The sequence below is a fragment of the Netta rufina genome (assembly GCF_964035555.1).
Source record: "Netta rufina genome assembly, chromosome: 1".
NCBI classification, from domain to species: Eukaryota; Metazoa; Chordata; class Aves; order Anseriformes; family Anatidae; genus Netta; species Netta rufina.
This window is the reverse complement of record NC_140123.1, coordinates 154,438,094-154,455,002: the sequence shown is the minus strand read 5'-3', so window position 1 is coordinate 154,455,002 and position 16,909 is coordinate 154,438,094. Positions and strand designations below refer to the sequence as shown.

General features: G+C 36.3%; 1 protein-coding gene across 3 annotated transcripts in view; it reads left to right on the top strand.

The window, feature by feature from the left end:
- Nucleotides 1-1,200: 1,200 nt before the first annotated feature.
- PPFIA2 (PTPRF interacting protein alpha 2) overlaps nt 1,201-16,909 on the top strand; it is a gene marked incomplete at both ends in the record, with an annotated part of 310,363 nt that continues 294,654 nt past the window's right edge. For all 3 annotated transcript variants that reach the window (XM_084305872.1, XM_084305871.1, XM_084305870.1), the window contains one exon: nt 1,201-1,449. In XM_084305872.1, coding sequence (XP_084161998.1) covers nt 1,201-1,449 — 249 coding nt within the window. The remainder of the gene's footprint in view (nt 1,450-16,909) is intronic.

Sequence of the window (16,909 nt, the reverse complement as noted above, 5' to 3'; positions counted from 1 at the left end):
AACAGTCATATGAGGTTGTGAAATTGTGAGAATCTCATATGACGGCACACTTAACAATAGAAATATATCAACAACATGTAAACAACAAAGTTTACATCTATAAGAACCACAGCAAATATGTACATAAGGATTTTAACTTCCACTAGATGAATGAAAAGCACCTTTGTCCCACTTGCTGAGATAAAGGGTTTCTGGGAGTTGCTTACAGTATGAGAATTTTCAGAAATTAAGACTCAACTATGTAAAAAGTCGTCTGTTTTACATAGTCATACTAGAAAAACAACTTCTGATTCTTGGGGTAACTTTCTATTTCTATAGTAGATGCCATCTATTACTAATACAATCTTTTATCTTTTTTTTTTTTTTAATCTAAGCTTTGAGAGCTGTCATGTTTTGTGATTGTTTGTTTGTTTGTTTGTTTGTTTTCCATCTGCTGAATGCATTATCTCTTAGCATAAGCATCTCCCCATATACATTCTAAGGTTTTGAGATTTACATTATAAATGATGAATGGGACTAGGTAATACTACTTGTACTGCTTGGGACTGTTCTTACGAAATAACAGTGATTCTCTCCCTAGTAATTCAATTTGCATAAGTTATCACATGGATGGTAATTAGCAGAGGGTTTCTAGTTCTTGACCTCTTGCTGAACAAGCTCACTGGAGAATAATTTCCCCTGAGGGTGGGAATAACTAGATAGAAAAATAGATTAACCTGGTATTGTTAAGGCAGCATGATACTGGATCAATGGTTAGCCTGAGATGTACTGTAGAAATGCCTAGAGCAGGAAAAAATCCAGCAATTAATAGCAACTACTGGCATCAATGCCAACAATTCAGCAGCGATATAAAGTAAGAGAGGGAGGCTGCAATTGCAGAGGAGGTCTTTTTTGTCACTTTTAAAGAGTGCTATTTACAAAACTACTAATAATTTAAAATATTCTGTTACTCTCCATCTTCATCCAGTCCTTCCTTCAGTTTAGGATGCACATTCAAAATGTTTGCTGTGTGGAATTAGTCACTGTATTTAATTGCTATCTATCGACCATCTGATTAACATTGAAAGCACAAAGTTTAGATGAGGGAACAGTGCAATAATCTACTAACTGTATCCATGTGACAGAGTTAATTCCTCTTATGAAATCCCCTCAAATATTTTTCTACTGAGGAGCTTTTTCTTGATCTGTATTTTTAAAGAGATGATGTGCGAAGTGATGCCCACGATAAACGAGGACACCCCGATGAGTCAACGGGGGTCCCAAAGCAGCGGCTCGGACTCGGATTCTCACTTTGAGCAGCTGATGGTGAACATGCTGGATGAAAGGGACCGTCTCCTTGATACTCTTCGGGAGACACAGGAAAGCTTGTCACTTGCACAGCAACGCCTACAGGATGTCATCTATGACAGAGACTCCCTCCAGCGACAGCTTAACTCAGCACTGCCTCAGGTATGTAGCTTATTTTTTAAATTTTTTTTTTTAGGTTCACCATTTTTCTAGTTAATCATTGACTTTAACCCTAATCCATATGTATTCCTTGAGGGCCAAATTCTGCTCCCATTGAGGTCGGCTGCAGAACTCCTATGGATTTAGTAGTATCTGGCTTGCCCTCTTTGGGACCTATCTTCTCTTCAATGTTGTGAGCAGGAGTAATGTTGTTGACTCCAAGGAGAGCAAGGTGGAAGCCTATAGCTACTGGTTCTTTTGGCTGTTGCTCTAGCACTTAAAAGAGATTAGGGATCTTTTAAATTAAAGATCTAATTGTGGGAATGAAGTAAGAAGAATAAGGAAATTTCCTACAGACTCTATTCCAGATAAGAGTTTTTAACTAATATTACAATAAATAAAATTAGTTTATGTAGGTCAAATAAAGTAGTACACACAAAAGGAAAACCAGCTGGCATTTTCATATTTTTGTTCAATTTTAAAATAATTATATAAGTATCATTATATAAAATTCCTTTTGTCTCTTTTAGGAACTGAAAATACATTACTTCAGTTAAATAATAATATGATGCTATACTTCAGCCCGTTATTTCAGTATAAAATTATTTTGCATTAGTATTAAAAGCAGAGAAATATAAGAGTTCAGCCGGCATATCTGCCCTGAGGTTGCAAATACACCATGTGTCAAAAAGCAGTTTTTCTCCATGTTATTTTCTTTGCATTTCCCAGCTGTCTCTTGCTAGAGGTTTTGATTGTAACCGTGAGAGCCTGGGCATAGACGTATACCTGTTAGACAGTGACTAGAGAGACAGAGAGAGGAAGCTGTATGATTGTAAGAAGAAAGTGGAAAGGATAAATTGAATCAGTAAGTACGTTCTTGAAGACAGAAAAGGAAAAAGGCACCCACTGGAGCTGGAAAGGGAAACAGTTGCTTAAGGACTGACCAGAGAAAGATATTGAAATACCATGGGATAGGACTGAAAAGAAGAGACCGTAATCATTTGAAAGTATTGGTTTGCACCTCAAGCACTATCTTCAGGCAATAAGAATGGCTGCACGTGGCTTGGGTCAAAGAAAAAGGAGCAGCAATGATCCTGATATACAGTAAAATCAATGGTTTTTGCTTGTTTGTTTTTCTCAAATTTGTAGGCAATTGACCCTTTCTATTTCTATTTCTATTCTTCATAAAATAATGTAAAAGAATAAGCAAAAACCAGAATATATTATTTATTCTAAGATTTCTTGCAAGAAATATGAAGAAGAGAGGTTATGCATTGGTGAACCTCCCTATTCAGTGTGCTGCTTAGTACAGAGGCACTCACTATTGAGCCCATAATGAGGTGTTCCTATTGAGCGCTAGCAGGTGTCTAAGCCTTCATGTTTATGTGCCTCACAAAAGCAAAACTCTTGCTAAAATTTAGGAGATTAGGTAAGGAAAATAATGTTCAGCAGCAATGTGATACAGTACGTAAAACAAACAGAAATTTTAAGGAACTAGAACATGATGTGATTTTAAATTTTAATACTTCTAGTAAATGTTGGTGGTGTATGGCTTTGAACTGTAGGGCTCTGCAGTCCATACAAGTAATGTATTTGTCAGACACACACTTAGCATTTACGCCATGCACACTTCAGGTAGTATTCATCCACACATATATAAGTAGAGATGCAAGGTTACCATAGAAGAAACTGTATGACATACTGCTTACACTTCAAAAAAGAACCAGATTTTTTTTCCCCATCAATTAGATAGTCTAGATCTTAATGTAAGTAATTCAGTTCTGTAAAAATCTGTTTTTATAAGTACAGAACACTGGCTTAGTAACATAGCATTCTCATAATATATTCTTCCAAGAAAATTACTTGCATGACTGCCATGCTGTTTAGCTTCCTTTCCTGACCTGGGAAATCCTACATAGTACTTTTATCATTTTCTTTTTTGTTTAAGGTGTTATGAATAGCAAGTTTGCTGTGTTAGCTGCTTGACTGAGATCTATGACAAAATGCTACCAGGTACTTTTATTATTGAGAGGAAGAATTCTGTGTTCACTCCATTTAGAAGAATGCACAAGTACTCTATATGATAGAATCATAGAATCATTAAGGTTGGAACAGACCTTCAAGATCATCTGGTCCAACCATACCCCTACCATTAGTGATGACTATTATTTAGTTATAAAGTAACATCTAATGAGTCTTGCTTTATCTGAATATATTTCTTTTATCTCTTGATTTCTTGAGAGGTTTTCAAAACAATTATTTCTTAGCATTTACGTAGTGCTTTGCATCTAGAAAGTACATATTGACACACTTATGTTCCAACACTTTTTTGTCAGGGCACTGATTTTTTTTGTTATCTTAAGAAACATTTGAAAATATAGAATGAATCATGGAATCATAGGAAGGTTTGAGTTGGAAGGGACCCTAAAGATCATCTAGTTCCAACACCCTTGCCATGGGCAAGGACACCTTCCACTAGACCATGGTGCATAAAGCTCCATCTAACCTGGCCTTAAACACTTCCAGGGATAAAGAATTCACAGCTTCTTTGGGTAATCTGTCCCAGTGCCTCACCACCCCCATAATGAAGAATTTCTTTCTTATATATAATCTAAATCTACCTTTTTACTTTAAAGCCATCACCCCTTGTATTTCTACACGCCCTTGTAAAAAGGCCCTCTCCAGGTTTCTTGTAGACCCCCTTTAGCTAGGAAGGCAGCTATAGAGTCTCCCTGGAGCCTTCTCTTCCCCAGGCTGAATAACCCCAACTCTCTCAGCCTTTCTTCATAGGAGAGGTGCTCCAGCTCTCTGATAATTGTTGTGGCCCTTCTCTGCACTCAATCCAGGAAGTCCATGTCCTTCTTGTGTTGGAGGCCCCAGAGCTGAATGCAGTACTGGAAGTGGCATCTCACAAGAGTGGAGTAGAGGGGGAAGATTATCTCACTTGACCTGCTGGCCACACTTCTTTTGATAGAACCCAAGATACGGTTGTCGCTTGCAACTGCAAGCATATATTGCTGGGCGATGTTGAGCTTCTCATCAGCCAACATCTCCAAGTCGTTCTCTCCGGGGCTGCTCTCAATCTATTCCCAGCCTGTATTTGTGTTTAGGTTTGCCCTGATCTAGTTGCAGGACCTTGCAATTGGGCCCACTTCTGAAGCCTTAGTGAAGCCATGTTGGCTGTCGCCAATCACTTCTTTGTTTTCCATGTGCTTTCGTTTCCAGGAGGATTTGCTCATGATCTTTCTGGGCACAGAGGTGAAACTGACTGGCCTGTTGTTCTGCTAGTTTTCCTTTTTCCTGTTTTAAAAATGGGGGTTATGTTTTCCTCTTCCAGTCAGTGGGAACTTCTAGCCTGATCCCTGGTTACTTGGACAATGTCTCTGTATTCCTCCCAGGTATATTAAATATGGAGGTTGGGATAGTAGTTAATGTTGTTACAGCTACAGTTGGAGCCAAATACTATAACCAAAATGCAAACTATGTGTTTAGATGGCTCTAAGTTTCTATAGTATTCTGTACTGCAACAGGGGAATGTATAGTTATCTATTTATTTCAATTTTGAGTTACAAATATTTAGTTTTCCTGTTATATTGCTATAATTGAAATATTGTTTAGTTCTATTAGATTAGCAGTCATAACCTTATGAACATCTATGTTTAACAGAACAGATGTGTTTAAGGAAGGAGGAAAAAATGAGCAGGCAATTACAGACCAATTGGACTAAATGTAATTACAGAGAAGACTTTAAAATTTATTTTGGAGGAAAAAGTAATAATAAGTCAAAAAGTTAATGTAAAATTGTGACAAGGATTTGCCAAAATTATCTTTATACAGAGTAACTGCATATTACTTTTTGCTACCTCAAGTGTTAGACTAGGGAACTATGACATCCCTAAACTAGCTATCTTCTGAAGTGGCCACTAGTTCTTCTGAAGTAGTCACTTAAATGACTACATATAAGTTAGTTAGGTAAACAATAAATGACAGATAGGAAAAAATGTCACTTATAGTAGACATTGACAGGATGAAAGGAAGTTGGTAGATTCAATTCATTAAGAATATGTTTGGGGATCAATTTTTGTTATTAATTTGAACACAGGAAATTGGAGCAAGACAGTAGAAATTTTAGATGACAAAATTATGTCAAATATTCAACTAAGAGAATGAACATGATATGTACATGATATGTACAACAAGAGTAATAATGTAGGATGAAATAGCACAGTACAAAGATGAGGACCCTATCTCTAGCAGTTAATAAAGATAAAATATGTTCTGGCCTTTTATTTAGAGAGGGAAAATACATATTATAGAATTATTGTAGGCAACTATTGAGAGGTGAGTGTGAATGAAGCAAATATAATTTGGTGATGCATTACATAAAAGATTTGTATTAGAAATAGGCAAGTGTTATTGAACCAAGGGGTGGTTTGAACCTTATTGTCTGTGTTTTGGCTCAGTAGTGATTGAGAGCCAATTGCATGTTGGAAGAGATTCAGAAAAAGACTGCTAGAGCAAAGAGGTGATAACTTCTGCATGAAAAGACTAATTGAAATTTTCTTGCTTCTGGGGAAACTATGTTCAGAATGAATATGAGTGATTTTGTGAATTTTCTTGGAAAGGCACTAAAATGGAGAGGCTAGGTAAAGATGAGTGTAAAGTTTTAAGCTAAAAATAATGTTGACGGATGAACAAATTAGTATAAGGTGCCATGAATAAAAGATACATCACTCATCAGAGAAAGGTCTTGAGTTATCAAGAAATGACATTTAGAATCCATCTTTCTCAGAAAAATACAGAGTCAAAGCAAACTGTTTTTGAGATGAAGCTGGTGTGAAAGACATTATAGAGCATAGTACGTTTGGTTAACTTTGAACTTGACCCAGAATACCCCTTCCTGGTTTTTATTTCAAACTTCTCTGTGGAGAGATTCCACTTTGTGCAATCAGTCCACTTTGTGGAATCAGTCACGATGGTAAAATGAAACATGAGTCTGAAACTGAACTACTAAAACTATTAGAATTACGTGGTTGTACAGTTAAGTTGAGAAGTGTTCTGTGCATATTCAAAATCTAGTTCACAAGTGGTCTTTGTTTATTCCTTGCAAGGCTTCATGCTGACAGTGGAAACCTCCAAGGAAAGTGCACGTGGGTCTGCACTGCATGTTCCCTCACATCAGGAATTTATTGTATTTAGGTCATGACTCTAGAGTCCAGTAAAAATATATATATATACACAAAGTTATTTTTCTGTAGCATAAAAACTGCTATGCCAAAGTAAAGTTTCTGTTCTTAGAAACTGTGACTTCTGTTCTGAGAGGTGGAAAGATGAAAATGTTTTGTAACTTGCAACTTTCTCAAGCAAATTTCACCACAATCTCATCTAAGCTAAATTGTCTGGAAAATATCAGCAGTATTATTTGGCCTATAAACAAACATTAAAAAAATACAATTGATGTCATTAATTTATAACAAATCATAAGGATCCCAAGAGTTGTGGTAATTATAAATGTTGTGTTCTGATAAAAAATGCTGAATTAGGCTTATTTCATGATAGCTTTATTATTTCTTTAACTCTTTCAAAAATAAGTTATAAGGTATGGAAGATGCTAAGGTAATGTTTATATGAAGATGCTCATAGGTCATTAATCTAGTCAAATATGTATATTTTGTTCACTAATAATGCAATTGGTCAGTGATTTATTTAGAAATTAACCAAATATTCACAGAATCACAGAGTGGTTGAAGTGGGAAGGTGACCATTTCTGACTGCTCCAGCAGGGTCAGCTAGAGCAGAACCACGTCCAGGCAGCTTTTGGTTGTCTCCAAGGATAGAGACTCCACAACTTCTCTAGGCAACTTGTGCCAGTGTTTGGTTATTCTCCCAGGAAAGAATGGTTCCTGATGTTCAAGTGAAACATCCTGTGTTTCAGTTTGTACCTATTACCTCTTTAATATTTTATTAATAGAAAAAAGGGATAACACTGTGGCACAGGCCTATGGCTGTGTGAGATGAAAAAATAGAACAGTTTTTAGAGCACTTTAAAGACTTTATAGTGCTGAAATGGGTCCCAATAATTGTTAGTCAGGAAAATTTCTATGTTAATCATCAAAGTCATTCTCTTTCTCCTGCCCAACACTGGAAATTCAGCTAGACATCACTGGACTCTTTTTTAAGGGATCATTTTAAATGTGTAACAACTTTTTGTTCTTATGAATAACTTTCAATTTGAATCTGAACTAATAGCAGAATTATATTATGATTATTATATTATATTATATTTTGGAAAAAAAGTAATTTTAAAATAAGCTTTTAAATGCAATGGTTTGATTTTATTTCAAACATTTGTATAATTTAAATGAAAATGCTAAATTATTTTAAAGTTCTTTGAATAAAAATAAAATATTGAAATTTTAACTTTTATTTTTTATTAAGTGAATGTAATTTTGTGAAAGATTTGTGCATATTTCATAAAATAATCAGTTTTTATTTTAAACGTTGCTAACGAATTCACACTTCAGAGTCCAAGCTTAGAGAAATGCTACTACAAGTCTGAATAATAATCTGTGAGCAAACTTTGTAAGTGAAGCATTTTTCCAGTTGAAAGCGGTAGATCATGACCTACATTCATTGACCAGGGCTTTGTTATTTATGGTATCACATTGATTTTCTTCAGTTTTTGTATTAAAAAAAAAAAAAAAAACAACATTTTTTTAAAAGAAAATTCATAGATCACATAAATGTCATACATTACTGAAGTTATAATGACATTTTCAAATGGGTTATATACAATGGAGCATAATTTTTGTTGATTTAAGGAATACATAGTTTTAATTGTATGATTTATTTCTAGGATGTTACCTGTGTTTTTATGTCCTTTACTGGGCAGTTGCTTTTGTACAGAAAGTCTAAGTTCTGATTTCACTGAGAATTTATTTTAGCAGAATTGTCTTTGCATGGTTGTAACTTGTTTCATGTTCTGGTGATCAGACTCTGTATCTAATCCTAAACTTTTATAGTACAATTCACCCCAACTAATAAAGCTGTCTAAAAGTTAAGCTCTTAGTCTTAATCGTACAGAATTTCTCTATAAGAAAATGAGGAAGAATAGGCCCATCAGAAAGGGCAGTTCATTTTGTAAATTCATTAATGACTAGCTTGAGTGTTTAACTCTTAGATAGCTAAACTTACATGAAGTGAATTCACAGAATCACAGAATCACAGAATTTCTAGGTTGGAAGAGACCTCAAGGTCATCGAGTCCAACCTCCAACCTAACGCTAACAGCCCTCCACTAAACCATATCCCTAAGCTCTACATCTAAACGTCTTTTGAAGACTTCCAGGGATGGTGACTCCACCACTTCCCTGGGCAGCCTGTTCCAGTGCCTCACAACCCTTTCAGTGAAGAAGTTCTTCCTAACATCTAACCTAAAACTCCCCTGGCTCAACTTAAGCCCATTCCCCCTCGTCCTGTCACCAGGCACGTGGGAGAACAGGCCAACCCCCACCTCGCTACAGCCTCCCTTGAGGTACCTAAAAAGAGCGATAAGGTCGCCCCTGAGCCTCCTCTTCTCCAGGCTGAACAAGCCCAGCTCCCTCAGCCGCTCCTCGTAGGACTTGTTCTCCAGGCCCCTCACCAGCTTCGTCGCCCTTCTCTGCACCCGCTCAAGCACCTCGATGTCCTTCTTGTAGCGAGGGGCCCAAAACTGAACACAGTACTCGAGGTGCGGCCTCACCAGAGCCGAGTACAGGGGGACGATCACCTCCCTAGCCCTGCTGGTCACGCTGTTCCTGATACAAGCCAGGATGCCGTTGGCCTTCTTGGCCACCTGAGCACACTGCTGGCTCATATTCAGCTGACTATCCACCATCACTCCCAGGTCCTTCTCTGCCTGGCAGCTCTCCAACCATTCCTCTCCCAGTCTGTAGCTCTGCTTGGGGTTATTGCGCCCCAGGTGCAGGACCCGGCACTTGGCCTTGTTGAACTTCATGCAGTTGACCTCAGCCCATCGGTGCAGCCTATCCAGATCCTCCTGCAGAGCTTTCCTACCCTCGAGCAGATCGACACATGCACCTAACTTGGTGTCATCTGCGAACTTACTGAGGGTGCACTCGATGCCCTCGTCCAGATCATCAATGAAGATATTAAAGAGGACCGGCCCCAGCACCGAGCCCTGGGGGACGCCACTAGTGACTGGCCTCCAACTGGACTTGGCTCCATTCACCACGACTCTTTGGGCCCGGCTATCCAGCCAGTTTCTAACCCAGCGAAGCGTGCGCCAGTCCAAGCCAAGAGCAGCCAGTTTCTTGAGGAGAATGCTGTGGGAGACGGTGTCAAAAGCCTTGCTGAAGTCAAGGTAGACCACATCCACAGCCTTTCCCTCATCCACCCAGCGCGTCACTCTGTCATAGAAGGAGATCAGGTTCGTCAGGCATGACCTGCCTTTCATAAAGCCATGCTGACTGGGCCTGATCGCCTGCTTCCCCTGCAATTGCTGCATGATGACTCTCAGGAGGATCTGCTCCATGAGCTTTCCTGGCACTGAGGTCAAACTGACAGGCCTGTAGTTTCCCGGGTCTGTCCTCCGGCCCTTCTTGTAGATGGGCGTCACGTTTGCTAGCCGCCAGTCGATTGGAACCTCCCCTGATAGCCAGGACTGTTGATAAATGATGGAAAGTGGCTTGGCCAGCTCCTCTGCCAGTTCCCTCAGTACCCTTGGGTGGATCTCATCCGGCCCCATCGACTTGTGCACATCTAAGTGCCGTAGCAGGTCACCAACCAGTTCTTCATGGATAATGAGGGCCACATCCTGCTCCCCATCGCCTTCCACCAGCTCAGGGTACTGGGTATCCAGAGAACATCCGGTATTGCCGCTAAAGACTGAGGCAAAGAAGGCATTGAGCACCTCCGCCTTTTCCTCATCTCTTGTAACTAAGTTTCCCCCCGCATCCAGTAAAGGATGGAGATTCTCCTTAGTCCTCCTTTTTGTGTTGATGTATTTATAGAAACGTTTTTTGTTCTCTTTAACGGCAGTAGCCAGATTGAGCTCGAAACTACAATAGTCTAAACACGCTAATCATTGCTAAAGATGATAGAGCATAAATTCTATGGAGGGACTACTGGAACTCAGGGTGTCCAAACCCGCTGCAAAGCAGAGCTTGCTATCCAGGCCTATAAAGAGTGTGCTACTGACAAATATTAATCAATTTCTGAGGCAACATCCTCTTCTGAGAAATTGTACAGCACTAACAACGAACTATGTTAATGATAAAGAACCACCAAAGGCATACTTTTTTATTTCATAAAATGCATAATAAAAATATATAACTCTGTCGAAGACCTAATATTAAATATTACAGGAGAATGACTGACTTGCCTGTCTCTATATTAGCCTCTTTAAATTTTATTTAAAGTATCTTTACCAAGAATCTCTATAACACATGGGGAAACATACAGTACTAAAGGATTCGAGTTGGACTTTTTTTTTGTCTTCATAAGAAATATGTAAAGAAATACTTTTTTTTTTTTTAATTTATTATTTATTCCCAACAACTTTCTGTGTATTGTGATTACAATGAATCTCTGTAGTGGATATCTAAATACCTGGTTCTAATTAAGCATAATTTTCTCAAGATGTTGCTAGAAGTGACTGAAATATTTTTTTTTCTTTTTTCTTCAATGAATGCTATTATTAGCATTATTTGAAAATATGTTCTTTCTGGTTATAACCAGTAGAATTCTTTGATCACTGATAGTACCCCTCAAATTTCAGCTAAACACTAACTGTTAGTTACAATAATTCAATAATAAAATCCTCAGTAGAAATATACTGATAGTCATTAAGGTTTTATTTCATCTAATAAGACACCACTTATTTGGAAATGCTTACTGGAGGCAAGATAGAAGGGAAAATTCTAAAAGGGAAATGTAATGACCTTGTTGTATTGAACCAGTTTATGTAATTTGATCAATATTAAGCTTTAATAGGATTCTGTTTAGAGAAGTTTGTTGATAGCCTTGCAGTTTCTTCCAATACTGACAAACAATTAATATTTTACTGCCAGAGAAAGGAAAGATATAGGAAGGCAACAGTCAGTAGGGCCTTATTCCAAGCCCCTCCTTCACTTTTCTGTGTGTGTATGTGTTTTTTAATGTTTAATATATGTACATGTATAGTGACATAGTTACAAAATAGCACACCAGAAAAAGTACACTAATTCTTAAATAACTGAAAATTGTTCATTTAAGTCTGTATAGTTGTTAAGCAATTTCAGGTGTTGCTGTTTGAGTAGAAATAGTTGATTGACCCACAGTATTGTTCTTAAAATAGCTTATGTTCTTGTGATGAAGATGGAATTATGCGTTTTCTCCCACTGGTTATGCTGAAAAACATACAGTAGACTAACAATGCTATCCTGTATATTTGAATGAATAATAAGAAATTTTTTTAAGTGCTAAAAACCTTGTCATGTAAGAAAAGCTTTTATGAGATTTCCATTAACTTTCTTTATATTGCAAGATTACTTTTCCTCACATTTCTACAGAATAATTTGAAAAGAATCCCATGTATCTGAGGTAGAAGTTCTGAGCTTTCTGTGTCAGAAGTTCAGTGAGGCACCATTAAACATAAATATTAAATTAATTCTAGTAGAGTAAATGTTGAGGTAAATACCTTTTGTTACAGGATTTAAGTCTACAAAGGAGAGATGAAGCCTCTGTAATTCAAACGAAATGGTCTGAATTTTGGGGTAGACGTGTGGTGCCTGGAGTTGGACTCGATGATCCTTATGGGTCCCTTCCAACTCGGGATATTCTATGATTCTATGATTCTATGATTCGTTATCGTTACAGTGGTTTAAGTGAGACACAGTGCTGAACTGTTAGTTGTGGCCAACCTTAGGAACATTTAATAAAGATTCAACTCTTACCTTCCTGAGTTACTTAAAGAACATGTATCCATGGCTGTTTCTTTCCTACATAAAAGTGAATAAAACTTGTTTGCATGGTAGTGAATACCAGTTTTATTAGGTTGATGATACCTATTATTATCTGTCAAAACAGAGTCTGGCTCTAGCATGGGTAGGTCAACACTTTAGTTGGCTCCCATTTTAGATCGTCTTTTATTGAAACTGCCAGCATATTCCCAATAGAGCACCATCATATGTAAAAGCATACATATGAGTAATTACTTGAATTCTTTTCAAGTATGAGTTTATTTTCTTGCACTCATGAAGTTCTGTATATTCAGTAGCAAAACAAAACAAAACAAACAAACAAAAAAACAACACTGTGGGCTTTATAATAAATACCTGATGACTGAAGAGGACTGATGTGACAGTCCAGCAGAAGGAAAAGCTGTTGATAAAAGAAAAAAGACAGAAACACAAATCATTAGAGGAGGAGGAGCATGTGGTGAATGCCTGAAGCTTGCAACAAGACTATGTACTCCCATTTCAATCTAAATCAGCTTCATAAACATGGCTGTACCAATTATTTTATCTTGAACCAAGTACATCAACTGCTACATTAACTATTGATGCTTCATTATCTTACTGCTTATAAAGACACGACTGAATGTGAGATAAAAATAAAATGACTCTGGTCAACAAAATAGAGCAGAGATGGTTATCCAAGTTATAAATATATCCGAGTTATAAATGGCTGTTGCCATGAAAAATCATAGACTGTAGTTTTATGAACAGCTATAGTCACATCAAGGAAAAACAGGAAAAAATAAGTCAATTTAATAAAGCTTAGCTCTGATAGGATGCTCTTTGCTCATGTCCTTGAAAGTAGATGATGTAGAACATCATCCAAGAAGAACAGAAATGCAGGACAAAAATGTAGCTTCTTGAAAATACATATTCCTTCATTAATAATTTCTCCGTTAAAAGCAAAGAAAATGCATAATATTTAATAATCAGCTTTTGGAAGCATCTCATTCAGTCTGTCTTACCATACCATACCATACCATAATAACATATACTTGCTTAAAAACATGAGAGGATGTTAGAGACTTGATTTTTTCCAAAGTACACATAATTTAGCTCTCACTGAAGTCTGTGGAGCTTTCCTGGCATCTCTGAAGAAAATAAATTATGTTGTCGAATGTGCATGTTTCATGTGGTCCCCAGGTGTCTGAATTTCTACGGATAGAAGTTATGTGCCATATACTGCAGTAATCTTGTTATACTTAATATAACATTTCTACAGTCTATTTAAAATCTGTTCCAAATCATCATTTGTTGAGTATATCTTATCCTTTAGGTATTCTTTTCCTAGTTGGAATCAGATTATGTTGGTTTCCTTTTGAATTTTTGGTGTTTTTCTGCATATTTTAGCAGTCATGAGTTGTAAAAAAATAGCAATACTCTGACAGGCAATTTGTTAAGACAGTTAATCATCTATCAAAAACAGGTAGATAATATTAAATAATACTTGGAGACCTCCCATAAGATCCCCTGTTGGAGGCTGGTTTATTTGAAATTATGAAGTAACCAGAATTACAGATTTTTATTTTTTTTTCCCATATAGGCTATTTTTTTGTGAGGTTCTACACAGAAGGGACCATTGAAAAGGAATTTAAGCAATGCTCATTACATAGTACTTTCAGCTAGGAACTAAGCTGAAAGTTAGTGAAAACCTATGAGACTAAAAAAAAAGTGAAAAAAGTGAAAATAATGAGAAGCCATGAAACAACTGGGCTTTACAACTGCTAATGACTGATGATAAAGGGAAGAGGTAATGATGAATAGGTAATAAAGAAATACATAAACTATATTTCTATATCAAAGTGGTAGAACTCAGTGAAAAGGGTAGAGTGAAAGACAATCTACACAGGATATAAAGCCCTAGGCCAGAGTTCATTGAAGTCAGTATGAAAGTTTTCCCACTTACTAGTTCTACTAGTAATGATCTAGTATTTCTATATGCTAGATAGAACTAGTTCTTAAAGAGCAAGTAGTTAATGAGCAAGCAGAGCAAAGGGGCAGAGAGGCTACAAATCTCTTCTCATAATTTTTGCACTACCTGTTTGGCACTGAAATTACATCGATTAACAAATAATTGCATTGCATATTTAAACAAGTAAAATACACAATAAACAACCCAGTGGTTTTATAAACAGAAATTCAGCCCCTCTCTTGGAACAACCTTTGTGCCTGTGATTCTTATAGAACATGATCTTCTGCCTGAATAGCCCACACACTTCATAGACTTCATTTTCATGGGTTTATTCAGAAGGCAGGGCATGTGTATGAGAATGCAGTGCTGCTTGAAATGCTTCTAGTTACTTCTGGGGTTCTTTGGACAGTGTTTTAACAAATACACTATAGAGTTGGGGAAGGAATATGATGGTATATTATGCCTAGAAGACATTTTGGTTGGGAAAAAACATTTGTGATCATTAGTTTTTAGCTTTCCTATTTGAGCAAATATGATTATTTGGACTGTAGCCACATCAAAAGTCTTCCTTGACATTCATATTGTCAAAGCAAAGCTCATGAGAGTACTTGACTCTGAAGTGCAAAATTCTGATTTTTTTATTTTTTGCTGTTACAATGACAAATATACTATAAACATTGAACACTCCAAGACAAATTTTACATTCAGAAAATACATTTTCTGATCTCCCACCCAAAAAAAAGTAATTATTTTTTCTTTGGTTTTAATGAGTAAAAATGCCACGTGGAATAATATGTTTTGGAGATGGAATTTGGAGATTATATTTTTATAGATGGAGTTTGGAGATTATATTCTTACACTAAGTTTGTCATTCCTTTGTTTGTACTTCCTTTGCTTATTGATATGAAATCCTGAATTAAAAATTGAAAGAATGAGCACCCAAGAAAATGCTGAATAAATTTGCATTGTTTTCTTTTCTAAAAGGTGAAAAATGAATACTACCTCATGTAATTGGAGAATAAGCACATTGGTATACATCTTTGGTCAAAAAAAGTCTAGAGGACACTACTTCTTTTCAGACTTTTCAAAGACTGGATACTACATAGATTTCGTTGTGCCTATTCAATTCATTTGTCACTAGCAGTAAAATCTTGATATGAGAAGCATTCCAGCAACAACAGGACACTTTAAGATAGAGTATTTCTTGTTGTTCACTAATTTGTAGACATTCAGATCAAATCCAGATATCTTACTATTATTTGAGTTGTGGTTTGTGTCTGACATAAGCTAACACAAACTTTGTTAGCCAACAAATATTAAAAATTCTGACTCTGTATACAATTGAAATATACAATGGAACAATTGACCTGTTCCATTTCTCCTTTCTCCTGTTTTCTTGAATATTTAACTAGGTTCTGTGGGTCAATTTCCTTTCCATCTACCTCTACTTAGGGTCTCAGTTATAATTCGAATTTAACTGGTTAAGAAAGAAATGTGTGTTTATTTTGTGTAGCCCAGGTGATCAATCTTCAGTGTCAGCTCTTACTACCTCTGTCCACAGCTGTGTCATGCCATTATTATCATACAGTGAATAGTTTAATAATATCTCATGTATATTTTATAGATTTGGTACAGAGACTCAACATTTGGATGGCACAGAGGGATTTGAGGTGGTATTGTTTTCTGAAATTAGTAAATTGTTCAAAAAATGTTTTCCAGAAGAAAATTTTTTTCACAAAATTGAATATGTCTATGCATTTATAAATTCTCTAAGTCTTCAAGAGATAGTACTGTGCATGGGCAGATGTTGGTTTTATTTCCATGCAAATAGAAACTTCTGCATACTTTATAAGGATCAGTGAAGATTATTTGTGAACATACATTTAAGTCTGAAAGTTGATAATCTGACTTCCGTAACAAATGGTTACATAAGAACTCAAATAACCTGAATCAGACTTGCTAACATGCGTACATTTGCCACTAAAAATAGGATGATATGTTTCTAACATCACTGTTTCCTCTGGTTAGAATTCTTTATAACCTAGACATGCTTGAATCAGAAACATGTACAAACAGTTAATTTCTGTTTGAATACATCCTTGATAATTTTGTGCTTTATGTTCATGTTACAGACCTATGATAGGTAAGAATGCAAAAAGATCAGTAACAATTTAAGGTAACAAAAAATCAATGTTTTGATCTATGATAGAAGATACAGAAAAAGATGTTTTTGTTGCTGATCATTATTTGTGTTGTCAGATATTACAGTAAGAAAAGTGAGAAGAATCATTTTTGTTCTGGACAGAATAAAATAAAATAGACATTCTTTCTTAGAAGAACAGTAGCAGATAGACATGAAGCATCTGAAATGCTGTTTATTCTAATTAAGGACAGTTTTGAGTCCTTCAGCATGATCTTTGTTTTCTAGAGTAATTTTCTTACCTAATTTGCATGGTGATAATGACAATGACAATAATCCTCTTAAGCCACAAAACAATGTTTCTTTCAGTCATAGTTTAAGAAAGAAACATAGATGTTTTTAGATGTGTTTTGAA